At 50.7% G+C, this 27,828-nt stretch overlaps 1 protein-coding gene across 20 annotated transcripts in view; it reads right to left on the bottom strand.

The window, feature by feature from the left end:
- Window positions 1-10,522: 10,522 nt before the first annotated feature.
- The window catches only part of Dock9 (dedicator of cytokinesis 9), a 252,776-nt gene continuing 235,470 nt past the window's right edge, over window positions 10,523-27,828 (bottom strand). For all 20 annotated transcript variants that reach the window (XM_040743307.1, XM_040743434.1, XM_040743566.1 and 17 more), the window contains 6 exons: window positions 27,604-27,750; window positions 24,215-24,425; window positions 18,913-19,103; window positions 14,828-14,928; window positions 14,096-14,234; window positions 10,523-11,716 (listed from right to left, as the gene is read on the bottom strand). In XM_040743307.1, coding sequence (XP_040599241.1) covers window positions 11,594-11,716; window positions 14,096-14,234; window positions 14,828-14,928; window positions 18,913-19,103; window positions 24,215-24,425; window positions 27,604-27,750 — 912 coding nt within the window. In that variant the 3' untranslated portion in view covers window positions 10,523-11,593. The remainder of the gene's footprint in view (window positions 11,717-14,095; window positions 14,235-14,827; window positions 14,929-18,912; window positions 19,104-24,214; window positions 24,426-27,603; window positions 27,751-27,828) is intronic.

Raw genomic sequence — 27,828 nt, 5'->3', positions numbered from 1 at the left:
CCACTCCCTGGGAGCACTTTGCTAAGAATCGCCCATCAAAGTCACTGGGAACACGGCCATTTCCCAGTATTAGTTTCAAACTAGGGGTTGGTTCGTCCCAAGATTTGCTGCCTTCATTTCGATAATGGATTAATGGTGTTTTCTGTCCAAATCCTCCTGGGGGGATCTTTGAGTCTCTCTCCGTGCGTCCCTAGGGAGAAGTCTCGCCTATCTCCCCCACTGTTCCAGTGGTTTTCTCAGCTGCCCTCTCAAGGAGTCACCAATAGGCACCTCAAGCCATAGCGATCGATTCTTCCAGGTTCTGGAGTTCAAGAAGACTGTCTGACTGGGTGGTTGGTTCCTTCCGAGGGCTGTGAGAGAAGAATTTGCTCCAGGTCACATTAGCTTGTAAACAGCAGCTGTGTCTCTCTGCGGGGTGTTTGTGTCCAAATCCCTTTCTTCTTCCTTTATCAAGATACCAACAAGCTTGGCATTGGGTCACCCTAGTAATCTCAGGGAACTGGGCCGAAGATCCTCATTTGAAACCCAGCCATACTCTGAAGTACTGAGGCTTTGGACTTCAACTAGGAAACTTGGGGGGACGTGTTCTAACCTGGGAGATGGAAGACGGTAACCCCACGAGGTCCCCGTTGTTAGGCACTGACAGCGTGTTGGCCAGGCTTCCAGGTCAAACAAACAAACCCCCAAACAATCCCAGATACCCCACTCATTGTGTATCCTGGGCAGTTTTCTCCATCTGTCTGTATTTGATTCCTATGGACACACATCCCACCTGACTGGACTTAACACAGACTGCAAGACTTTTACAAGGGGATTGTCCTAAACTCGCCCTATTTGGGTCGTGCTCAACAGTGGTTTTGTTCAGGGCTAGCCTGGGGCCTCCCCCACATGGCAGCGTCTTTGGAAGCTCAGTTTGAGGCAGGTCCAACAGGTCTGGACCTGGGTGGTGTTGCTCAATTTGTAAAGCCTATTTAGTTCAGTTTCGCTCCTCTATCCGTGGCTTCCTGGACAAGGAACAACAACAACAAAATTCTCAGGCAATCCCAGCTACCTAGAAGCACCATCCTACGATCGCAACCAGTGGGAACACATTCCAAATTCTAATGGACACAGGCCTGAAGGAACCATCATCCTTGACTTTCCCAAACAATAAGAGGGCACCCTTCCTCAGCCTCGGTGACTCCAAGGGTTGGGGTCCCCATGAAGCAAGAGTGGCGGTCAACTCCTATTGACCTGTGAGGGAGTTGGCATAGGTCCCCGTAAGGCAGGGCCACACACTCAAGGCTCTCGAGCCAAATCTCTTGTTCAGTGTTTGTGTCCCAAAAGCCCAGACTCTCACCAGACACCAGGTCCATCTAGATTGAGCCTCCTCCGATGGCGATGCCAGTCACATTTAAAGTGTGCATTCTCACTGACCCAGAAATTAACCCCATCCCTAAGAACTTATTCTTCTGAGATGAAGATATATGTACACCAGTACTTGGTAGGCAGAGTTCTTGTGGGTTTGAGGTCAGATTGGTCTACATAGTGAGTTCTAGGCCAGCCAGGGCTACATGGTAAAGCACTGTCTCAAAAAACGACGTATAAATTATACCTGTTTCTTCTCATGTTCTCTCTTTGGCTTGCAGCATCCCCCTCTCCTTTAGGCTGGAGGGTCACTTTGCTTTCTATTTTCCCGGAAAACGCTGTTCTCTCTTGGTCCATAGCCATCACTGGTTTCTCTTTCTTGATCTCTTTCGATGCCTCTCCCTCATCCCTGTTGATTCTTTTTTTTTTAATTTTTATTTATTTATTTATTACGAACACAACATCCTGCCTCCATGTCTGTCTGCATGCCAGAAGAGGGCACCAGATTGGATTATAGATGGCTGTGAGCCACCATGTGGTTGCTGGGAATTGAACTCAGGACCTCTGGAAGAGCAGTCAGTGCTTTTAACCTCTGAGCCATCTCTCCAGCCCCCTGTTGATTCTTTATACTGGAGACTCCCAAGGCTTAGTCCCGGACCTCTTCTCTGTCCACACTCACCACAGAAGCCAGCTTAACTGTTATGGGAGTTACTTTACCTGCTGCTGTGACCTGATACTTGTGAAGGGGACTGCAAAGATGGTTCAGAAGTTAAGAGCATGCATTGCTCTTGTAGGGACCCGAGGTTGGTATCCAGTATCCACATTGGGTGACTCTCAACCGCCTGTACTAACTCTAGCTCCAGGGAATTCAGCAACCTTCTCTTCTGGCTTCTAAGGGCATACACATTCATGAGGACATGCCCCTACACTCTCTCTCTCTCTCTCTCTCTAAATATTTTAATATAATTTTAAATATGTTTTTAAAAAGGAGGCAATTTAAGGAGGCGTGGATCCTTCTGAGGGGCAGCCTATGATGGCGGGGAAGGTATGGCATTGTATTAGCCAGAGCTTGAGGCAGTTGCTTGCTCAGATCCTAGGGTACCAAGCAACAGAGACTGGACTGGCACTCCCATTGATAGGAATCTCTCAATTTTGGCAATTCCAGAGAGGAACTGCTCTTTTGGCTGCTCCTTCATCCCGCCAAGGGATGAGGTCCAGATCTCTTTTCAGTGTATAATGGGTTTAGGGAGACAATCCCGTCCTAAAATGAGGAGGCATCTACATGTTGCTACTAAATGGTAATGACCACAACTTTAAATTGTGACATAACTCAATGCACCGGGAAGTCATAAGCCCAGGAGTGAAACTTACTGCTGTTGTCTAGCTAAGTCTACACAGCATCAAGCTGCCTTCTAAGCATCCTGTGTTTATACCTACTGGCAAGGGCCACCCTCAGCCTTAATCAGAGAAGAGTCTGTCTCACTTCGCAGTGAATAATGACGCCTGGAGAGATGCGAGGCTGGCCGAGAACAAGTGGCAGTGGAGAGCTAGGCCCTAAATAAGACGTTTGTACCACCCATCTAAGGCTCAGCCATACTGCAGAAGAGGGAGTAGGAGAAAACACGGAAAGCTAAAAGATACCGGAGAAGGGCTGCCATCAATGCTATCTCTCCTAAGCAGGACGCCATCACCTGAACCACGATCTCACGGCAGCTGCAATTGCTTGCACCAGGCATGCCCGAGACCGGCTCTGTCAACCGTCACAGATCGGGGAATGACTAAGGGGAGATTCTGTCCTTGCTGCTAACCTGTTAGCTGTTGACACGTTCTTAGAGAGGGAGGGAGGGGTGGTCATTGTCTCCAGTTGTATGCTCTCTTCTGAGCCCAGCAGGCTCCAGTGGGGAGCTCTAAATCCAGGCTACACAGACAGCCCTTTGTTAAACTTGGTCATAAAAACGAACAGAATTATGAGAGAAATTTTTTGCAGGGAAGTAGGTGGGGGAGTGGACGGACAGAGCCGGGAGGCAGTCAAGAGAGGGTGGAGTGGGAGAGAAGCAGCTTGCTAAGGGTATTTATTTGGGCCACGGTGTCACAAGTTCAGTCCACGGTCAGCTGACTCCACTGTTTCGGGTCTGTGGTGAGGCGGGGCGTTACGGTGGTAGGGCACAGAGCGGCACATGTGGTCACCTCATGCCCACCAGGAAGCAGACACGGCACACCTGCACCTGGGCTTCGTCTGTGGGTCCTGCTTGTTCCATCTAGACCCCTGCCTTTTGGATGGCACTAGCCGCATTCAGGGTGACTTCTTGTGTAGCTGGTGGGTTCCACGTGCCAAGTGTCCCTGGGAACTTCCCCCACAGGCCACCCAGCGTCTGCTTTACTGGTTGATCTTGGTGTGTATCAATCCCACCAAGGTGGTAGAGCTTAGGAGCACTCATCCCAAACCCACCCCTTGTCACCTTGGGAACACCGTTAAGTCATACTTACTCTCCAAGAAAGGACACGGGCAATAGCCCTGCCTGATATGCTGCTCGGCTGCCCACAACTAGCAAACATTAACGCCCTCTCCTTAGAGTATCGCCGTTTCAATACTGTTCAAAAGTCTGTGTAAAAACCTCCTCGGACGTTCAGGGAAGACGCTCAGCTGTGAACCCTTGATGCCAGCATTCGCATTCCCAATGGAAGGAAACGGGAAAAAAATGACAAGACGTATACCAAAGCAGGCAAAAACAAACAGAACAAAAACAGGATTTAAAAAATAATAACAGTAGAACACCAGGGAGGCAGAGGCAGGCGGATCTCTGTGAGTTCGAGGCCAGCCTGGTCTACAGAGTGAGTTACAGGACAGCCACCAAAATAATACAGAGAAACCCTGTCTCAAAAAACCAAACCAAACCAAACCAAACAAAACCAAAACCAACCAACCAAATAAACAAAAAATCAGTAGGGCAAACATTGTGTCTCATAGCTCCATGTCCACCATTTAGAGCTTGTCCTAGATGCTCGGGTCATGGCCACTTAGCTGAAGCCCACACGACTCCCCTCTTCTTGTGACTTTTCTTGGAGCTGTTTCATGTACCAATGCCTCTAATTGCCTGGCTTCTCCACAACCTATGCAGCTTTGTTCCCAAGGCTCCACGGGTCACCTTCCAGGGAACTGCCTGAGATTCTGGCTGCCATGCCATGCCTAGCCTTCCAGACTTTCCTTCGCAACCTTGGTGGAAGCCTCGATGTCCTGGGCACTCTTGCACTCTGCGTTCCTGAGGAAGCCAGCATCGTCAGTCTTGGAAAAGCAATTTCCTAGGTGTGTGGGGAGGTCTGTGCTTCCTGAGAAGACCTTTAAAGGAATGTGCACATCGACACCACTGAAGCTGCAAAGGTTGGTGGTTTTTCCCTTCGCCGCTTCTGTGACAAAATACCAGAGAACGATTGAACAGTTTCATGGGTTTTGAGACCACGGTCACTGTGTTCCTTTACTGCAGAGCTTGAGTGTACCAAGACGGAACATCACGACTGCGTGGGGGTAAAGCAGAGTTGGCTTGCCTTAGGAGGAGAGAGGAGATTGGGAAGAGGCCAGGGGAAAGAGGAATGGAAGGGGAGGATGGGAAGAGAGGCAGATGGATATCAGGGACAGTGCCCTTCAAACACTGTCCCCAGTGACCTCTGTGGTTCAACCAGGGTCCCGCCTCTTAGAGGAGCCTGATGGGGGATATCCTTTTGTATATGGGTTTCTCTTATTGGTTGGTAAGGATGTCCTTCTGTATATATGTTTCTCTTATTGTTGATGAATAAAACACTGTTTGGCCAATAGAGGCAGGAAGATAGGCGGGACTAGGAGATGAGGAGAATTCTGGGAAAAGCAGGCAGAGAGAGACCGAGAAGAGATGCCATGTAGCCACCAAAGAAGTAACAGGTCCGGGCATTCTCCAGTAAGCCAAGACCATGTGGAAATACATAGATGAATAGAAATGGGTTAATAATTAAGACAGAGCTAGCCAATGAGAAGCCCTAGCCATCGGCCAACAGTTGAATAACTAAGATAGCGCCTGCGTGCTTATTTGGGGCGTAAGGGCAAGGAGACCTGGCAGGACAAGAAACTGCAGCAACATGAACCCGTCACTGGATGACTCCGTTGAGCAGGTCAAAGCCCCCCCAACCCTGTCCTCTCTCTGTAACTGGATCCACCACGGCCTTCGATACTTGAATCTTTGGGGGTGGGGGGAACATTTCACATCCAGACTGTAAGAGTGAGGTCTTGCGAGGGTCTCAAGGCATCTCAGCTGTCCCAGTGCAAGTGCCTGGCATCCCCTAGCAGCCACAGTCTCCAAGAAAACAAACTCCAGATCCACAGCTTTAATCAAACTTCTTTTCCTGAAAGAACTGCATTTCTCCCCTCCGCCACCCACCCCCGCTCTTTCTGTCCCGTTTCTTATGTTAAGCCTGGCTAAAAGTAGCTTGCAATTCCTATGCCACCAGATTACTTTCTCACCTTTAAACTCACAAAGCCTCAGGGAACGGAGGAAATGGACACAAGGTCTTAGCAAGGATGCAATGGCGAGAGCCTGCAGTTGATGGGGGGGGGTGCCCTGCTGTGTGCTGTGAATTTATGTTTCTCTTATTGGTTGAGGAATAAAGCTGTTTCAGCCAATGGACAGGCAGGATGTAGCCAGGCAGGAAGTGTAGGCGGGGCTACCAGACTAGGAGAGTGCTGGGAGGAGGAACTGGGAGAGGAGTTGCAAGGGAGAAGCTATGTAGCTGCAGAGAAAGGTTGGGCATCACTGGTAAGCCATGCCCATGTGGAGATACACAGATTAATAGACATGGGTCAATAATAAAGAGAGAGCTAGCCAACAAGAAGCCTGAGCCATCGGCCAAACAATTATAATTAATATTAAGCCTTAGAGTGGTGGCTGTGGGACCGAATGGGACAGAAACTTCTGGCTACATGTAGTTCAACCCTAAGAGACCTTGTTCCTGTCCCAGAGTCACAGGCCAATCTGTATACGGCTTCGTGAGCCTCCTGCTCTTCCCAGATTGTGTCAGAACCGCCCACCAAGCTCCGCTGTAGAGTGAAGCCTTCCCGCCAGTCTGGTACGAGAGCCACATCAGTCCCAAAAAACACACAGGAGGCTATATTAATTATGAGGCTGTCTGTCCGCACTGGCAGGGGCAGCATGCAGGTCTGTCTGTCTGTCTGCACTGGCAGGATTCCTCCTCTTTTCTGTATTGTTTCATCTGCATCCTACAGACGGATGTTGCCGTCCACATTCAGGTGGCCTCCCCCTCAGTTCCTGTACCTCACTGCTCACCTAGGCGCCTCTCCATCCAATCCACTTGGCAGCCAAGGCTAACTGCCGCATGTATGAGATGTTTATGAGAAATAAGTTCACACATTTTCATGATGGAAGCAATTTTTTTCTCTAATTTTTTTTGCGTCAATTTGTGGATAAAGAAATTACAGACATGGAAGGCCGGTTCTAAAATCAAACTATAAGTAAAGGTCACATTCATATGCCCAAAAGATGCTCCATCGTACCACAAGGACTTTCTTTTCTTAACAGTTTTCATAGCAACATTATTTGCAATAGCCAGAACCTGGAAGCAACCTAGATGCCCCCTATATGAAGAATGGATAAGGAAAATGTGGTGCATTTACACAATGGAGTGCTACAAAGCTGTTAAAAACAATGACATCAGGAAACTTGCAGGCAAATGGATGGAACTAGAAAAAAAAAAATCACCCCGAGTGAGGTAACCCAGGCCCAGAAAGACAAAACGTGGTTATGTACTCACTCATAGGTGGATATTAGCTGTAACGCAGAGGACAACCAAGCTACAATCTACAGCCCCGGAGAGGCTCAGGGACGAGGAGGGCCCAACGGGGATGCATAGATCTCCCTGGAAAGGGGAACTGGAAGAGATCTCCTGGGAGGCCCGGAGGTGGGTGGCTGTGGGAACTTGGGGGACTGTGTTGGGGGCGGGTGGAGGGGGGCAGGGCTGGAAGAGATGACTGAAAAAGGGGGGCTTTACAAAGCCACGTGGAAGCCTGACGCAAGGGGAACTCCCACGAGTCTACAAGGACGGCCCCAGCTAAGGCTCCTGGCAGCAGTGGAGACACAGCCTGAGCTGGCCATCTCCGTGATTGGACCGTGACTACCCTGGTTGTCATCGGAGAGCCTTCATCCAGTGGCTGACGGAGGCGGATTCACAGACCTGCAGCCAAACATTGGGCCGCGCTTGGGGAATCCTGCTGAGGAGAGGGAGGAGGGGTCTAAGGAAATGGGGTATGGGGGGGTGTTAAGAACAACACAGGAAAACCCACAGAAACCACTGACCTGGCTCATAGGAGCTCACAGAGACTGAACCAGCAACCAGGAGCCTGCATGGGACCGACCTAGGCCCTCTTCATACGTGTGACAGTTGTGTAGCTTGGCCGATCATCTGTGGGGCTCCTGGCAATGGGGGCAGGGGCCGTCCCCGGTGCTTTGGCTGCTTTTGGAAACTGATTCCTCATGTGGATGCCCCGCCCAGTCTGAATACAGGGGGAGGAGCTTGGTCTTCTGGCAGCTTGATGTGCCATGCTTTGCTGATGCCCATGGCGGGGTGGGGGGTGGAGGTGGGGTCTGCCCCTTTCTGAGTGATTACAGAGGTGGGGTGGATTAATGGGGGGATGGAAGGGAGGAGGGGAGAGGGAGTGGGAGGAGAGGAGGGGAAACTGGTTGGAATGTAAAAATACATAAATTTTTTAAAAAAGTAACTAAAACAAAAGTCACACCGGGTAAGTGTATCTCACAACACTATTCCCTGCGGCATTTCCTCTCTCTGCTCTCACAGGTGACAAAATGCTGGCCTATGTTAACGTGATGCTGTGATCTTGAAAATTTAAGAGGGCAGAACTCCTGTGAATTTATTCTGTGTTCTTACCCTGAAAAACAGAAGCACAAGTAGGTTGAGACACAGCTTACTGATGGGAGTACTAGTCCAGTAGGTACCTGACCCAATGTCACCTCCAACGCGCGCGCGCACGCGCACACACACACACACACACACCAAACAAGACCAAAAAAGATGCAAAGTGACTTTCGGAAGCCTGGACGCAGTATGTTTACCACCTTGATAGTGGTGATGGTGTCACACATCTGACTCAGATTATATACACTAAGTGTGTGCAGACTTTTGGGATGTGGGTTGATCTTCTAGGCCACTCTGTAATTAATGATTTTTTTTTCTTAACTATACAACAGCCTTCTGTGTTGATTATCACACTTACATAAACAATCCCCTATTAAGGAAATCAAGTAATTGTTTCAGGCGGAGCTGGCGTACAGATCAGGCTGGCCTCAAACTATCTTCTGTTCCCTTAACCATGGAGATTACCTACCGACACGTGCCGTCATCTCTGTGTTTAGGAGACATCAACCATTACTCGCTGTGGTTAGTTTTTGTTCTGCTGCTTCCAGTTCTCTCTCAGCACGGCCTGGCTACTCCCAGCAGCTGCTTCTCTCGCAGAAACCCGTTTGCGTATACTACTTAATTCCCAGGCAGCTAGTATCCCTAACAAGGACTTGGAGTTTTAATTCTACAGTCACTTCAAAAACAACATTTCTCAAAGGGGAACTGAGAAGTTCCCTCCTTCCATGGGTAACACTCTCTGTTTGGGATGGTGACAAGGGTGTGGCGGTAACAGGGACGGTTGCATCGTATGAATGTCCCATCACTGACCTGTACAGGTACGTGGTCAACATGGCAAATGCTGTCACACATACTTTTCCATGAGTTAAGAAGAAATACGTAGAATCTATGAGATACTCTAAAATCTACTGGTAACCAGCTGAAGTTTTTCCTAACAAGCTAGTATTTTAATTTACAATTTTAAAAACCCGCTATTATACTTGTTTATGTGACATGTGTACGGGTGTGCGTGCGTGTGTGTGTGTGTGTGTGTGTGTGTGTGTGTGTGATAGTATGTGTGCGGAGTGGGGGCAGGGCTGGTTCTCTCGTTTCACCTTTCTATGGTTTCGCAGGAACCAAACTCAGACCGCTACATGATGAGTACCATTACCCAGCTGTGTGTCTCACCAGCCCTAACGTGTCGTCTGATGAGGAAATCTACATTTCCTGCTACTCCATGAAATGTCTCGTTAACCGACAGGAATCTCCTCACCCTCCTCCGTCCCTTGCCCCTCTGTTTACTGAGTGAAGGTTGAGTCCCTTTCCACACCTGAATGATGCCCCTGGCTTTTCCTCAGCTATGTTAGGGTGTCCACCCTTAGCACGCCCATCAGAGAGAGGTCTCCTTTGTCTACGGCTGCGTAGTAAGTGGGGGCTGGCCATCGTCCAAACTTAGTCTTACCTTCCAGGGATTCTTTCTGGACTTTTATTTATCTTACCACTTGAAGGCTTGAGCACTATGACTTCTAAATGAGGTACTTAAGACTAGTAAATCCAGCTGTATGAAAAAGCTCTCAAGCCTGTGTCTGATGCTGTCTGAGTTGTGGCTTATCACACAGGGCCGTTGGCGCTCAAGAGTCACACTACCTCACGGATGTCTTTCCTTGAGTGGGTCATGGGAAAGCCGGCGTCTCTCTCTAACTCTCCAAGTAAAAAAGCCCATGCTTTTAACCCATGTAGCAAATTCCTTTTCCTGTGGCATCTACAGAGTACTGATAATGAACCGATTCATCCTGGGCGGATCAGAGGCAGGACCAGCACACCAGCCATGGGACTGGCGTGGTTGCCAGAACATCTCTGGGAGAGGCGACTGCCGACTGTCTCCCAGAGTGCTGACCTCAGAAGCAAGCCAGGGAGTCTGAAGTGTCTTCCGCCACTGTTAGCATTCACCAAGTCCTCTGGAAGCATAAACTCCTATCTCCATCCTTTGAAATATGCATCACGGAAACTTCCAGGAAAGCAGAGAACTGGCGTTAAGGTGTCCATCCAGTCACAGGTTCAACAGCTACCAATACTCCACCTTATTGTGTCCATCCAGACTCTCCCTCTCTCTTTTTTCATTTTAGAGAAAAGTTTGATAATGTTAAAGACCCCTAAGCACCTTACCCTGCTTTTAGGATTACCAAACAACAAATATCCAAGTGTTTATTTGCCAGAAAATCATCAACGTCATTTTTTTAAATACAGTTGGGGTACAGGATGTTTAATCACAGCAGGGCAGTGATACCGGTTAAATTAAAAACCTTTATTTTTTTCTTTCAAATATAAAATTACTAAATTAAAGTCTTAAAAGAAAATATAACATGGTGAAATTTTTAAATTATCCCCCCAACTCACCACAGGGTTCAGGGTTTACCGATCACAGACTCCACACCATTTTTTGGCAAAAGGATGAACATTCTTTTCAAAACAGTTTATAAACCTAATATAGCAAAGACTGTATACATCTCCATATTGCACTTCTTATGTACAAGGATACAACAGTAAGATCCAACGTGTTTGCATACACCGAGAACAGCACAAATGGGTCGCCGGTGAACAGTGGATTAGAAGTGTAGAAGTGTATTAGGTATGTGAACGGACCAAGGAGGCCGGGTTAACAAACCGCGTGTACACTGGGTGTTTAGGTCTTAGCGGAGCGCGCTCGTTGGTTCAGGCCTTTGGCTCCACGCTGCTCGACGAGGCTCAGGCTCACACACAGTTCCGGGAGCTCTCGTGCTTCCAGGACAAAGCACGAATACAAAGGCTCTACCCGTGTCTTCGTTCGCTAGTACAAAAGTCACAATAGTCGATTCCCTTCAGTCATCAAAAACTAGACACAAAAATAGTTCTTATACTCAACCTGAATGTGCCACGGGGGAGGGAAAAATATTTTCAAGGTTTTTCCAGCTTAGCCCACAAACCCCCGCCCCCCCCCCCCCCGTCTCAGTGCAGCTGCTACGAATGTCTTACGACACATTTGCTTTTTTTTTCCCCCTTTACGTCATTTAATACTACGTTGTAAAAAGAATAAAACCAAAAACCGCAGCTCAAGAGCGTCCACATACTCCTGTTAGGGCACGAGGAAAACTAAATATTGCCAGTGAGATTTAAAAAAAAAATGTGCACCTTCCCCCGACTCCTATAAAATCTGCTACTAAACATCACAGTCCAGGCTCCCCCTCCTCTCTCTCTCTCCCCGGTTCCCCATGGCTTCTTCCTGCGCTGGGTCACACGGCGGTGATTAGCTCTGGAAGTCATCCTGAGTTTGCGCATGACAGAGCACGTCCCTACCCGTGTGGTCCGTGAGGTAAAGTCACACAATCGAGGACGAGCTGGTCAACCCTTGGACCACTGTGCTTGTGGGCGTCCCGCTGATGGCGTTGAAGATGTGCAGGGAGTTTGGTAGGACGCTCGTCTTCTCCTCCAGGGGGCAAATCTTGAGGCACAGAAAGACAAGGTAATCAAAGCGCAATGCCCCGGCAGCCAGCCACTCAGCGCTGAGGTCACACACACACCTTGCCATCCAGCTGCTACTCTGCCTAACGGCGCACCAGTTTGCATAGATGGTTTTTTTTTTTTTAAGCTTATCTAGTAAATGGCCCACCTTCAGGTTGGGATGGTAAGGAAACAGCAGGGAGGCTGTCCTTGGTTTCCTTTACAAGCTAAGGGAACCTGCGGTCTACCTTTCAACTCCACTGAGACACGAACTAGTTTTGACCCTTGGGGGGAAAAAAAACCCTCAAAATCTGGATCATCTGTTTTCTCTCCTGTCTCCCTTTCTCAGGTCTTACAGACTCAAGAACGTCTTCGCGGCAGTCAAACCAGAAGAGGATCCAGGTGCAGGATTTCTCACTCACTAGCCTCATGGACGCTCAGAAGACCCGTGTGGAGGTTCCTCTGGAAGCCACCAAAGCCACCGCGTCAGGGCACAGTTGCTCCTGTGCACGGGCTAAAGGGCTGAGTCTTCACAGATGCTGAGACAACAGGGAAGTTAAAGGGACGGTACTGTCTGCTCAGTCTAGGAGCTTAATAGATCCAACCCACAGTTCTCTCTACTTCTGTCTTTCCTGGCCCCGGACGCTGGCACCCATCCATCGGGCACGCCTCTCCAGGAATCTGGAGGTTCCGAGGGAAAGATCACGAGTTTTCTCCAATAGTCCTGTCCGCGTGAGCCTCCTCCCCTTTGTGCTTAGTTAATCACATTAGTGATTTAATCATTTCAGGTTTTTTCCTTACATTTAAAAAGATGTTCAGAACACAGTAGCTTTTTCCACTGTACATGCACTATCCAGAGTCCACAGCTGCCCAAACTGGGTCAGAACCTTACGGGATTCAGTTTAGGTCAGACAGTTTTATCAGAAAAATAAACTTAAAAAACAAAACAAAACGGTATTACCATCCCATCTGAGCATGTGCAGCATGGAGGAGGGAGGAAAAAAAAAGAAGAACAAAGGTATTAAAGCTCAAATAATCAAGTTAGTTCTCCGCAGTGTAATATGCACGGCCCTAACTGATACTTCTGCCACACAGCCCCTGCGCCTAGGGCCCAGGAAACCCTGCAGAAGAAGGGGTGGAGCTGTTGCAAGCGCCAGCAGATCAGGGTGTCTGCTGCAAGTAGGAAAGGGAAGCCACACAACATATCTCAGCAACACAGCTGCCCAAACAAGACCCGAGAAATGACACCCCGTCCCCCATTGACTTTCTGGATGTGGCTGGGAGGGGGGGCGGGGACAGGATGTCATCCTTAGATGAAGAGCTGAGCTGCAGGCTCTTCTGATGGCTGCTGAGAAAGAGAGACTCTGTCCTCTCCAGGGACGACAAGCCTCTGATAAGTTATCTACTCCCAAGCAGGCAGCCCTGAACACACGCGCATATGAGTAACACCACATGGACTCTGCGGGTTGGATTTACAAATTCATATGCGTGTATGTAGCAAGGTAATTAAAGAATATGAGATCATGAATTTGGGAGAGAGAGAGTGAGAGAGAGAGTGTGTGTGTGTGTGTATGTGTGTGTGTGAGTGAGAGAGAGAGAGAGAGAGAGAGAGAGAGAGAGAGATGAGTTGGGCATAGGTGTAACTACAGCATTCAAGTATAAAATTCTCATAAAATAGCAATTTCCAGTTATCACACAATAAGATAGGTGGATTAAAAAGCGCCACTTTTCATTTTGCAAGACTAGAGACAACACAAGACCCAGGAGCTAACGGGGAGGGAACAGGGACTGGGATTGATGTGCACGCTGCCCTTAGACATTTGCTTGACACGCTGGCTGGATGTGCCCCCTCTGACGCCTGCAGGGACCGCGTGGGGGGATTTCACACAGGAAGGACAGAAAGCACGAGAGATTCAGGAAGGACGGATGCCCTTGAAGACAAGGATCATGGCGGAAGGAGCTGTGTGTGATCCCCCTGGGGTGCCCAGGCCTGTTGGAACAATTCCACTTGGGTTTTTTTTTTTTTTTTAAAACGACAGAAGATTTCTAAGGCAACAGACAACAAAACCAGGCTGGCCAGCCCTGTCCTATCAGAGAGAGCTGTAAGCATGAATGTGGTTTCTCGGCCTGGCTTGGTGGAGGCGGTGAGCAGCTTAGGAGACGAGAAGGGTGCTTCCCTCCCCTAATCGCTTTAGACGACACACAGGTGGCCACTGCTCGCATCTCTGAGTCGTCTGGGGTCCACGTACAGGGGTGTGGCGTGTTAAGTTTTTCTCCAGAAATGATAATTCCCAGCATACTGGAAGGCTGAATTCACTAACGGGAGTATATCAGGTCCCAACAGGTCCATCCCTCACAAGTCGCCGGGCGTGGCGCTTACCTGCTCGTGCATGATGCCAGAGAGCTCCTTGGCCATCTCCCGGTAGTTGGCCTTCATCTCCTCCTGGTATTCCAGCTGGTCCTCTTTAATCAGACGCTCGTTTACTGCCAGGGCTTGACCACAAGCTTCTACGAATTGCCTGAGTGAGGCGAGAGGGGACAGAGGCGGGCAGAAGGGTGACACCGGTCCAGCCGGATGGAGGCACCTCTCTCCTGAACCAGAGCAGTGCCACGGTTCCGTTCTGTAACACCCCTCAAACGTCCACCGTCTCTAACACCCCTCTAACGTCCACTGTCTCTAACACCCCTCAAACGTCCACCGTTAAGTGGGGGTCCCCGCGGTGGTGCTGTTGGAGTTTCTGGAGGGGGCAACCGAGTGGTTGTTGGTGGCATGCCTATGAAGGGAGTTGTGTGACTCGGGACCCCTGCTCAGTGGTTTTCATTTCCCAGCTGCTATAGTGTCTTTACCACTCACCCCTCACCACAGGCCCCGAACGACCTCACACACTGTTAGCTCAGCCTTTTCTGCTTATGAGTGAATCAGCCCAGCTGTGTTATAGTGACGGAAATCTGACCACCACCACCACGGAGATGAGTGAATTCCACGGGAAAGCAGACCACCACCACGGAGATGAGTGAATTCCACGGGAAAGCTCACCACCACCACCACCACCACCACCACCACCACAGAGATGAGTGAATCCCATGAGGAGGATCACTCAGCGTGTTTTACCTGAAGACTTCCTTCAGCAGCTTCACCTTATTGTCAGGGTATCTTTTTGTGTTGGTGTCGTCGAGGAAGGCCCGGGCGTATGCCAGCGGGCCAGCGTTGACCTGGGCGAGGAACAAAGGTTTGGTCAGACGAAAAATGGCCACCGCCATTTTACTTACGTCAGTTGCCACATACTCTAAACGCTACTTAACCGGGTCAGTCTTTTTTTTTTTTTTTTTTTTTAACGAGACAGGGTTTCTCTGTATTGTTTTGGAGGCTGATGGTCCAGCCCGGCCTCGAACTCACAGAGATCTGCCTGCCTCTGCCTCCCGAGTACTGGGATTAAAGGCGTGCGCCACCAACACCCGGCTTCGTGTCAGTCTTGATCTCCGACCCCCACATAAGTAAACGCCAAGAGAGAGAAAAACAAACAAATAAACCATAAACCGAATAACGGCGTCATACGCTGCTCGATCCCGTCACGTAAGCCAACCTTCGTTTCATGCAAGGAGGAACCAGTGTGGGGGGCGTGAAGACTTGTTGGGGTTTGAGCAACCGACACGCGAAACACCAGAGCCCAGGTCTCAGAACCCATGCCAGAGGTTCTTTCAAGCAGGGTTTTAGACACTGGAATTTGTGCTACGTTGTACTGAACACGCCAACCTGGTGAGCGAATTCAGTGCGAAATGAGAACACACAGCAGTCCTTTTGTGGGTGCATGGATGGCTGCGCGTGTGTGTGTGTGTGTGTGTGTGTGTGTGTGTGTGTGCACCAGAGGTCCACATCAGAGCTCTGTTCTCTCTATGTTGTTATTATATCGAGACAGATTTTTCTTGCAGAACCTGGAGCCCATTGAGTAGGCTAGGTCTCCTGCACAGTGACCAGGGGCCCTCTTGTTTCTGCCTCCCCAGAGCTGGGATTACAGGTAGATGTGGGTGCTGTGGACCTGGACTCAGCTCGCATATAGCAAGCATCCTACTGACCGAGCCATCTTCCCAGCTCCTACGGCCAAGGAAACAAACAAACAAACAAAAAAACAAACAAAAAACAAAACAAAACCGAAACACTGCTCATCTCACTGGATGGTACCGGCAGCCACAGGCCAGTTTAACTGTCATGCTGACTTAGCTGACTTGTGCTGTAAACCAAAGGTTAGGAACCCTCAGCAATGTGGTGAGTGACTTAGCTAGCTCTCAGGCAGCCAGCCCGAGTTCTCTGTGCTGTACCACACAACACGGGCACGAGGAGAGGGGCTGGGTCCCGGGAGGCAGGCTTGCGTTAAGCAAGGGGGTAGAGAGAGCTCTCAGGGTGAGGTCCTGACTTGTGTGTAGGACTGCAGCAGTCCCAGAACTCAGCCAGGAGATTCTACCGCAGCTGTGCGGGGAGAGGGAGCCGAAGCTGGTGCCATCGTGGGGCCTCGGCGACGGGCAGCTGGCTTCCCGTGGGGACCAACAGTGGCGGCTTCTGCACTAGGCTGTGTGGGAGCCAAGCTCACGGGAGGACTGTTTGACGTGTAGCCAGACGGCCCGTGTTAAACAGACATGCAGAGGATAGCGGCTGATACTGACATACTGCATGAGTAGCCAGAGAGAGCAGTGGCCCCGAGAAACCGCCGGGGGGGGGGGGCAGAGTTCCCGGAAACACCCGAAGGAAGCGGGAGCTAACTTCCTTTGCCCTCAGCTTTGTCATCTGGGTGGACCACAGCATGAGCATCGTGTCTTCATTTTATCACGGGGTTTACTGCTGTGCACGCTGATTGGGCACTTTTATACAAACTCGAAGGTCACTGACCAACAGCACCGCATGCTTTTACCCTGAGACAGTTCACCGGGTCAGGCCCCACCCGCCACTGGCCCTTTTGATAGAGGCTCCAAGTTCCCAGGTCACGTTACTGAGTGACTGTTACACAGTCATGATGTTGCTGGAATGCAGATACTCCCTTTCTAAACTGTGGTGCTTGAGCTTTTAGGATTGGGAGGGGCAGGGGGGGGCGTGTGACTAGAAATATCTAAAAACACTTCTGTTGTCAATGGCATTGACATTTGGGAAAATATTTGCTCAGAACTCGTGATTCCTCACGTGTGGACGCAGGACTCACACAGTTGAACTTCTGTCTAGGCTTCGGAGACGCACGACACTTGGCGGAGGAGACAGTGAACCCCGGGGGTACAGGGAGGAACAGACAAGAGCTTGAGTCCCTTAATTACATATAGAGCAGGTTCACTGCAGGGAGCTGACTTACAGTCTGCCTGTTACCTAGATAACTATTTGAGATAACTTTCCTAAGTATATAGCTCGATAAATCTTCACAAACAACATATGCATTAACTAGTATCAAGGTCAGAGACGATCTCCCAATAAATGGCATGCAACACTTAGAAGGGGGGAAAGTAAATTTTGTTAGGGAGAGGGAGAGGGAGAGGGAGAGGGAGAGGGAGAGGGAGAGGGAGAGGGAGAGGGAGAGAGAGAGAGAGAGAGAGAGAGAGAGAGAGAGAGAGAGAGAGAGAGAGATTCTCAGGTAGCCCAAAGTAGCTTTAAATTTGCTATGAAGCCAAGGGTAACTTTGAATTTCTGATCCTCCTGCCTCAAACTTCAGAGTACTGGAATATTAGGTGTAGCTTAGCAGCCAGGACCAAATCCGGGGCTCCTTGCATGCCAGGTGGACGTCTACAGCCCCCTTTCTTTATTGTTTTGAACAGGGTCTTCTTACTATGTATGTAGGACAGGCTGGCCTCAAACTCATGGCATAGCTGTGAATCTGCAAGTGTCTGAGCCTCAGTCACCTGTGCTGGGGTTAGAGAGGCAGGGAGGAAAAGTATCGTCACTCCCTCCTATGCCAAATACAGACCAGTTCCAGCTGGACTGCAGAGCTGGGTGTGACTATTCAACAAGGGAGGAAAGCTTATAGAGGACCGGACTTCTTTCAGGAGACATTAAGACCCGGGGGCTAGGTATGAAGCCCAGGCTGGCCCAGGACTCGCTATGTAGCCCAGGTTACTCTTAACTGGCTCTGCCGCCTCAGCCTCTCAAGCGCTGGGGTTACAGGTATCACAAGCACTGTATATTTCTCTAAAAGAACAGCAACAACAAGGCTCACAAAACTACCAGTATCTTCCCTGTCAAAGTCCCAGCAGCAGGGTTGTCTAACGCAAGACCTGAGAATGGCATACGGGATGAACATGCCAACACGGATGGGGGAACTCTCACGAAGAAGCCCCGCCCTGAGATGAAGATCTACGGGCAAAGGATGGTCACTGAGAAAGGGAGAGTCAGTCTTACCCAGGGATAAGACCTTGACAGGCTGTCCAGTCGCAACAGGTCAGCCCTAAACACACGCACACACGAGCGACACTAAACAGACTTGGAAGCTTGTGAGTGTGTGTGTACATGTGCATACATGCATGTGCAAGCGTGTGTGTGTGCGTAACACTAAACAGACTCGGCAGTGTGTGTGCATGCACATGTACATACATGCATGTGCGTGTGCAACTGTGTATGTGTGTGTGATGATTTAGAAATGAGAGATCGTACATTTGAGGAAGAATGAGGGGCATGGGAAGGGGTTGGAGAGGGAAATAATGTAGATATGGCAGTCACATATATGAAATTCCCAAAACTAAATGAGAATTTAAAAAAATGTGACCAGTGAAACAAACTTCTCGACTGGGCTGCCCTAGAATGAAGACTTCTTGTTAACCCCCACCCCCCAAAAAAATGGAAAAATGAAACTTGAGGTATCCTTTCAGAGACAGTTTTCACGGAAACTAGAAACCGACAGTTCCTCGGGGAAGCCTGTTGCTATCACCTTTCTTGGACTTGAGGAGCGGGGTTTTTTTTTTTTTTCTTTGTCAGTCGGGACCCCAACCTTCTGCAAGTTACTGAAAAGTCAGGGTGCCGTGAAGAGCGAGCTGTCTCCAGTGGACAAGCTCAGCGAAGCCATTGTAGGCAGGACTGGGTTGGGGGGGGCACTTGGAGCCACTGCTCCCTGTGACACCCGGGGAAACTGGGAACTGCCTGGCGAGCCAGGCAGGCAGGAGAGACCTCGTTGGGGGGCGAAGGGGACTGCCAGCTCACAAGCTGCCTGGGGAACGGCTCTGCCCGCTCACCTGAACGCTCACGCTGCCCTGGAGCTTGAGCTGGAGCTTGATCATGTCCACCTCAGCCGAGGCGCACAGCTGGCGGAGCTCGGCCACCTTCTTGCTCATCTCGTCGATGGCCACCTCGATGGGGTTCAGGTCCGTGTGGTGCTGGTACATGACGGGGATCCGTTTCTTCACATAGGGGAAGCACTGTATGGCTGCAGAGGAAGGGGGGCCCAGAGTTACTCCAGTCTGGGATGGCCTTTCCCACGCTGGCGGGGAAGCAGCTGCCACGCCCACTTTACCGTTAAAAAAAATTCTCAGAACTTGCCAGGATCATATGCTAATGCCCTCTGGAGTTGGGCTGCTCTCTTCCCTTTTTAATACTGTATGCTTAAGATTTCTAAATTCGTATCATGTGGATGTTTTGCTTTTGTGTATATCGGTTCACTGTGTGTGTATGTGTGTGTGTGTGTGTGTTGTCTGTGTGTGTGTGTGTGTTGTCTGTGTGCGCGTGCATGCGTGCTGCCCAGGGAGGCCAGAAGAGGGCATCAGATCCCCTGGGACTGGAGTTACAGATGTTGTGAGCTACCACACGGGTGCTGGGCACCAGACTCAGGCCCTCTACGAGAGCAGCCAATGCTGTCTTTCCAGCCTCTTGGTGGTGTGGTAATGCCAGGTCATATCGTAAGGTAAACAGGGTTAGTTCCCTGTTAGCCCCTTAGCATGCAAAGTGTGCCTTTGAAGAAAAAAAAAATCAAAGCTCTTTTATTACTCCTTGCTTACTTTTTATCTTTAAGTGTCCTAACCCTCCTGGGAAACTGTGAGATTCAACTGAGTAGGTTCTAGATGGCTTCTAAAACACAAAAGCAAGACTAAAACAGTTTTGTGATATTATACAGCAGATCAAGTCCAAAAAAAAAAAAAGCGCCATAGGGTACCTTTGAGAAAATTCACTTTTCCCTGAAGAACAACTTTGAATCACATGGCAAATTTGTCTAAACCTAAGTTGTCAATGAAAAACAAACAAACAAACAAAAAAACATCCTAAGCAAAACAATTCATGAGCCAGAAATCCACACATGATGAGGTGGTGTTTTGAAACTTCCAGTGGTAAGAAATGTAAAAATATTTACGATTCCTCACTTTTTCCCCTAGTGAAAGATAACACTGTTTTTATTTTTAATGAGATACCTGACAACATGATAATGGAAAAAAAAATTGTAGGGGCTGGAGAGACGGTTCAGTGGCTAAGAGCACTTGCTGGTCTTGAACGGACCCAAGTTCAAGTCCCCAGCACCTGCACGGCAGCTCACAATCACCTGTAACGTCAATTCTACAGGACCTGGCAGCACCCTCTTCTGACCTCCCCCGACACCAAGTACTCATATACACAAAATAAAATAAATCCAAGACACTTTTGTGTAAACACTGGGCCCTAGTTCAAGTGTTTGGCACTATCTTCTTGCAGGACACCTGTACTATCCTCACTTGCTACTAGACCTCTACACATAACTTTTAAGAGTTTACTTTTTCATTGTGTGTATGCGCGAAGGTGCGCGTACCATGGCGGGTGTGTGCTCACGGGAGGGCAGGGTACAACTCTTGAGACTCAGGTCCTCTCCTGCCACCTTGTGGGACCCAGGGGTCAAACTCAGGACATCAAGCCTGCACACAAACACTTCTTCTACTCGCGGAACCATCTCCCAGGCTTTTACTTACTTATTTATTTTTGTTTTTTGTGTGACAGGTTCTTGCCACCTAGCCCTGGCTGTCCTAGAACTCACAGTGCAGACGAGGCTGTCCTTGAACTCAGAGATCCACCTGCCTCCGCCTCATGGGTGCTGGGATGAAAGGCGTGTGCCACCATGCCCGGCCCCCTTATTGTATATCTTAATTAGCCAGAGATGAGAGAAGTCATGCTTGGCTTCCTTAGTAAATGACTAGGGACAGTTTACTCAGAAAGGCTACCACACAGTGGGAACAGGGCCAGTCCCCAGCCGAGACGGGAGCCATTGGTGACTACTAGACCAAACTTGAAAAGCGGCATTCTCATTGGTCACGTCAGTCTTGGGAGCCTATCTGGAATTTCTTTTGTGTCCCTGTGGTCACAGCAGCTTTTGCGTGGCAATGGTGGGACTACTGTCCTTTTTGCACAGAGGCATCCTGCTAGGTAGGAATTGAGCGCGTTGCTGCATACCGCCACCGCCACCGGGGAAAGCGGCATTAGGACCACAGCTGTCCTTGCATTTGACGGGTGTGTCACATAAAAAGGAACTTCGCTCTCAACCTGTGAGGAAGACGTATCACGGCCCACGGCCGGCGTCTGGGACAGTCATGCTGAGGTGGCACTGTTGCTTTGGAGGGGGAGCCAGCTCTGCGGCTGGTGTGTGAGGTGCCCAAGAATCTCACAGGTCCCACTCAGGGTTAAGTCCCAACGACTACTGTCTCTTAGACGGGAGCCAGACTTTGAAGGGCCACAGGCAGGCGCAGCAATGCCACTCGGAGAAAGCTCCAGGTCTTCTGTGCCCAGGTTTGCCGGGTCGCCGTGCCCTGGTATTCCTGACAGCTTCACCCTGTGTCCTCTGTCTCAGACAACCCTGGCTGCACCCTCATCAGCCCCTTCATCCCCGGGCGCAGACATTCTAGGCACCCCCTTGACTCAAATGCCACATTCCCAGCGAGCCCCACCCCGCATCCTCCCCATTAACCCGCACCCCTCCCCCTCAGGCCCCGCATTCCCAACCTCCTTGGCATCCGTGTCGGCACGTGTGTGCATCCGTGTCGGCACGTGGGGCATGCCCTCACACCCCATGCTGACTGCCGCCTTCTCTCGCTGAGACGTGAGTGGCGCGAGGCCACCCACCCTCATTTCCGGGGTGTGGGGGGGACGTGCCTCACCGAGGTGGGCGTCGCTGTCCCTAAGATCACACGGGAGAGCAGAGCGGCCCCCGGAACCAGGTGAGTACTGGGACAAGCCACTGTGGAGTCACGATACATGGCCCAGTGTCCTGATGTGTGGCCCTGCCTGAAGACAGGGAAGGCATGTATCCACCCACCGCGTGACAGGTGATGGAGAACAGAGGGTGGGCGGCAAACAAGTATGCATGTGCGCGCGCGCGCGCGTGTGTGCGCATGTGTGTGCGTGCGTGTGTGCGTGTGCGTGCGTGTGCGTGTGTGGTGAGAGCTGGGGGACCTGGGGAAGGTAACTGTGCAGTTTTCTCAGATAGTTCCATGACAGTCTCCCGGCTGGGCCGGGAACTAACTGTCCAGAAGGGTGAGCCTGCGTGGAGAAGGCAGGGAAGGTCAAAGGTTAGGTTTGCATGGATACGGTTGGGAGGACGGGAAGCCCGGTGACCGGAGGGAAGACTCCCGGTTCAAAGTCTCCAAGAGTGCTGGTGTGTTTCTTTAAAGGTTGCCACGGCGCCTACACGCCTTCGGTGGCTTTCCTAGAAAAAGAACTTTGCTCCAACTCTGCTCCGTCTAGCCAGCCGGTCCCTTCCGGATTTCCCGGCATCTCACGGCAAGCCCTGCACCTGTCTCCTGGCGTGTTTTGTCACACCGTGGTCCCTTGTGGCAAAGAGTTCACGGGCGGGTGAGGTGTGGCCACGCAAGCACATTCTGTCCCCTCTTGTCTGTACTTCACAGGATTATTTAACTAGGAGATGAAGGCACAGGGAGGTTTGGCCATCTCTCCCTGTGCGTGCTCTCACACTTGGGGCGGTGGCTGGGTCTGCAGGAGGCCCAGGCCAGGCACTCAACTCTCCCAGCCCTAAGGGTGTGGCTGGGGGCTCTTCTCAGAGCCAACAAGGCCTGTGTCCGTTGTGCCTCTTTCTGAAGCCAGTTACTCTGCCTTCCCATTTGGTGACGGCTGAGCCCACACACGTTATCTAATCTAAAAAGATCTGTGACAAATGTGGACGGTAACCCGGAAGGATATGTGCTCAGGAAGAACGCCCTGTTGTCATGAGTCAAATCAGTACGCCACCTCGAAAAGACTCACGATGAAACAAATGCCCAGCTCAGCAGAGAGCGCCCAGAATCTCCCCGAGTGCTAGCTGGGCACAGAGCTGGGGTGCCCTCCCTAGTTCCTTATTCAGCAGGTTTGGGGGTGTGGGGAGGGTAGAGCCTGGGAATCTCCAGTTCAAATTCCCAGGGGCGGCTGACTTTGGTGGCTCCAGAAACCCACAACACGAGTTTGTTATCAGTGCTCAGATTACACTGGAACTGGAACAAGAAGATCTATCATGTGGAAATGGTTTTCTTAGTTGGTAAGAATCTGCCATGCCGGTGTGTACTAGAGAAAGCATGAGTTTGCTGAGGGGGAGGCTCACGCTTGTGAGGGCAACGCGGTTCACACAATGCATGTTTTCCTAAGAGGAAGAGTAGGGGAAGTTTTACAAATGTTAAGCTTTTGTGTTTGTTTTAAAATCCTTATCTCATTTCCCTCAATGAAACTGTAGAAGAGTCTGCTATATTATGATGTCTTACGTTTATTTTTAATATTTTTACTTGGTGTGTGTGTGTGCGCGTGCATGCCCATGTATATATGTGTCCGTATGTGTCCGGGTGTGCGTGCATGAATGTGTGCATGCGTGTGTATATGTGCATGTGTATGTACATGTGTGCGTGTGCATGTGTGTATATGTGCGTGCATGTGTGTGTGCAGTGTGTGCATGCATGTGTATGTGTACACGTGTGCGCGTGCATATGTGTATATGTGTGTGCATGTGTGTGCATGTGTATGTGCGCATGTATGTATGTGTGTGTATATGTGCGTGCACGTGTATGTGTGTGCATGCATGTGTGCGTGTGTGTGCATGCATGTGTGTATGTGTGTCTGTCTAAGAGTGACTGTGTATATGAGCACGTCTGTGCCTGAGGAGGATGGAAGAGGGTGTGAGGCCCCGTGGAAAGGGGGTTGCAGGCGGTTGTCAGTAGCCTTCTGTGGAGCTGGACCTGAACCTTCCACAAGAGCAGTAAGTGCTCCCTCCCTGCTGGGTCATTTCCCTGGCCCCATATTCTGAGTTTATACTTACTTTAATTTTTTAAGGATTTATTTACTTTTATGTGTATGGGTCTTCTGCCTGCCTGCCTGTGTATGCCCAGTGCCCGAGACAGTCAGAAATGGTTGCCAAATCCCCTTGGCCCCCGGGGATTGCAGTTACAGAGGTTTGTAAGTCCCCATGCAGGTGCTGGGAACTGAATCCCGGCCTCGCGGTAGGACAGAAAGTGCTTTTTAGCCACCGAGCCGTCTCCCAGAGCCTTCGGTTTGTGTTACCCCCACTCTAGTGAGCGCTGTGCCCACCCTGGCGGGAGGAAGGGGTACCTGTCAGGACGGTGCGGCGCTTGCACTGCTCCTCCACCCCGCCCTGCCTCTTCCCAGTCTGGGTGAAGGGCGTCTCAAACACGAAGCGCCGGATGTTGTGACACCTCTCGAACTCCGTTTTCCTCTCCTGTAGCTCCTTTTCATCGAAGAACGGGGTCACGTGGGTCACCTGGATGTAGGCAAACTTGGAATCCAGGTCCTTCGGGTTAACCTTTAAACCAGTAAGCGACATTGAGGTCAGGCGCGCTTCAAAGTGAATGGCGTACCGCCATGACGCACCACCTAGAAGCGAGAACATTTTCCTCTACAAACACAAGGCGCTACAGCACTTAGCAACAGGGATTCTATTCAAGACGTCCAAGCCCCCCCAAAAGTGTCCAGATTGACAAAATCTAACGACCACCACATTTCACATTTAAGTGTCTGTCCGTCCCTCGCTCCCTCTTTCCTTCCTTCCAGCCCTCCTCTCCTCCCTACCCCATTTCTTTCAGAAGGGTCTCATGCAGCCCAGTGTGGCTTTGAACCCATGATCCTCCTGCGTCCAATTCGTAAGTCATGGGATCACAGAGTAAGTCACTGCACTGGGCTCAACTCTTGGCTCTTGATACCGAGTTCTCGGAAGAAACTCTGGTAGTGAGTTATCTTGCTTGGGTCCACCCCCTTCCTGCCTTAGTCGGGATTTCTCCTTTTGTTTGTTTGTTTTTTAAACTGCTTTTAAGTACCTGTCCAGAAAAGCAGCTTATTTTAGGAATAAGGGTCAAATGTTAGGCCCTAAGTTATTATGAATCGGTTGTCAGATCAAATGAGACGCCAACAGCTGCAGATGAATTTATTTCGCACAAGTGCGGATTGACCCAATTTACAGTTAGGCTTCCTTTCTGACTGACCCAGCATACACGGACACTTCTGCAACCACACTGCGAGCTGGTTGGTCCTCTGGTGTCTGACACTCGATGGAACACTAAACAGCCATGTTCCGCAGGGAGGCAAACGCTGATTTACATTAGCGAGGCAAATCGATTTTGCACGTTCCTAATTGTATTTGACCTAGAGCAATAAAACACGGCCACAGAAGAAACGGCTTGCAGAGTGTTTGGGGGCGGGCAGGGACAGCTTCACAGTTCTGCAGAGACGCACAGAGAGGAGGAGGAGGAGGAGAAGTTAGTGCGGTGATGCAGAAGGTAAAACTAAAACAAATCCGCTCCTGGATTTCAGAAAAGGCCCCTTGGGCGACCATAACCGTTCTTCTCACGCGTGTGTCTGCACGCGTGTCTGCAGGCGCGTGTGTGCCACGGCGCATGCGTGTAGAGGTCAGAGAACGCCACTCAGGAGTTGGCTCTCTCTGGCCACCTTGTGGAATCTGGGAATTGAACGCCCGGGCCTTTGTGTACCCGCTGAGCATCTCGCTGGCCTGGCAGCCATGCGGCTGCACTTGGTAGCTAGTCCAGCTGACTTCCTTTAGCAAAACCACCTCGGAAGGCAGTGAGAACGGCTGTGCCCGCCTGGTTCTGGGTGTGCCTCCCTACCCCTTCGAGCCCAAGGCTGCTGGTGTGTACGGGCGGCAGGAAGGGGACCCTGGTCTGGGAGGAGGGTTCAGCGACTCAGGGGCTACATGGGGGGCCACACCCTAACTGGGGGAAGGAGAAGGACTGGGAGCCAGGAGGAAAGGCTGGCTGTGGAAGCTGCTTCTGTACACGCAGGGCTGTTCCCAGGAGAAGCCCAACCGGGCCAGCAGCTCCATCTACTGGGAAGGTGGGTCTCAATGACAAGTCTTGCAGAGGCTTCTGCTGAGACACGCCACTTCCTCTCCCTGGTGCCACTAGCGGATGAAAGGTTTCGCGTCTGAAGACTGGCTTCTGGAGGAGGTGTGTCACCAACCCAGGACCCCACGGGTGAGGGGCCCACGGAGGACCAACATGGGACCCCAGGGTTGTGACGAGAGGAGAGAGAGCAGGGCGAGTGGCCCCAAGGCTCTGTGGCTGTGAACTGGGTTTCTCTTCTCTGGTCCCTTCCCCGTACCAACAGAGCATCGGCCTCCAGAGAAACCGGTCTGGAATCATCCCATATAGTCTACTAGGCTCAGTCAGGGCAGGAACGGCACACAGTGGATTGAGAGAGGCCGAGAGGCCGCAGACACGGGAGGGACTGCGTGTCCCGTCCTCTGCCTGGGCCAGGGCGCAGCTGAAGTCAGCCGGTCCCTGATGGGTAACTCCCTAGTCCTCTGAGCACGGGGACAGAGGAACGAGGCCCTCAGGAAGCAGGTGTTCAGCAGAGGACTTGGGAAGAGGAAGGGTTATAGATTTCTCCACACTGGTGTCCTATGAAGAAGCCAGGCTTCTCACTGCTGGGGGGTTGAAGCGCAGAGTGCATTTTGTTTTCCTCTTCGTTTTTGTTTTTTTTTTCAAGGTGTTCTCTGTGTGCAGCCCCGGTGGCCCTGGAACTCGCTCCGTAGACTAGGGTGGCGTTGAACTCACAGAGATCTGCCTGCCTCTGCCTCCTGAGTGCTGGGATTCTCTCTCTCTCTCTCTCTCTCTCTCTCTCTCTCTCTCTCTCTCTCTCTCTCTCTCTCTCTCTCTCTCTCTCCTGTGTGTGTGTGTGAAGACAGGGAGGGTCTGGTTATATAGACTGGGCTGGCCTCTAACCATCCTATCTAAGCCCCCTGACTGCAGAGTCCAGGTGGCTACAGCATCTGCTACATTTGGTAGCAGAGTCCCCAACCCCACCCGCCCCCTTTAGTTAAAATGGGAACGCCTTTAGATGGAAGAACAAGGGACAACTTTGGAAGCGCAGGGACACGCAGCTTCCTGGGCATCTCCTGAACAGGGTGGGACAACCGTGTGGGCTTGGGAAGGTCCCCGTGAGGGTCGAGAGGAGGGTCACTCTAGAGAAAGCGGGTCTCATTCCTCAGTCACTCTGCTAGGGTGACCGGCTTGCTCTGCCGAGCTTCAGCCACCGGGGGTGCAGTGAAGCCACAGGTGCCTGGCTAAGGGAGGGTGCAGTGAGGGGCAGAGCTCAGCTGAGCTCCTCGTGAGTCCACTCTTTTGCTTCTGGGTCTTTTTGTTTGTTTTGGAGAAGAGGTCTCACTACTCAGGCTGGTTTGTAAGTTGTGATCCTCCTGCCTCAGCTTCCAGAGTTCTGGGAATACGGTCCTGTGCCCCCCTTCCCAGCTACCTGATGATCCTTCAACAATGCAACCAAGATTTCCTTGGTGTTGAGCATGTCTTGGAAGCACCGACAGGCAATTACACGGGGGAAAGAAAACACATTTCTCACTCAAGGGCAACTCTCCTCACCCCTCCCGGCTTTAGCTTTTCACATTCGAGAGCCCATACTCCGTACAGCCAGTCGGCATAAAGTTTAAAAACCGTTTACGGGACAGCAGCACGTACCTTGCCAGAATCCTGTATCATTTTGACGTTTTCAGAACCAAACTTATCCGAGTAAAGCTTAAGGAGTCTCTGGGAGATTTCCGACAGAGGGGTGAGTTTGGGTTCTTTGTAGATATACTCCTTCCCATCTTCATCTTCAAAGAAACCCTATGAGGAAAAGCACAATGAGCAGTGTGTCCGGGGCTGACTGCAACAGGGAGAAACAGGAATAACGCCACCACCAAC

Source organism: Mesocricetus auratus, unplaced genomic scaffold (assembly GCF_017639785.1).
Source record: "Mesocricetus auratus isolate SY011 unplaced genomic scaffold, BCM_Maur_2.0 Super-Scaffold_2245, whole genome shotgun sequence".
Lineage (NCBI taxonomy): Eukaryota > Metazoa > Chordata > Mammalia > Rodentia > Cricetidae > Mesocricetus > Mesocricetus auratus.
Note: the sequence above shows the minus strand (reverse complement) of the source record. Positions and strands in the feature narration are given on the sequence as shown.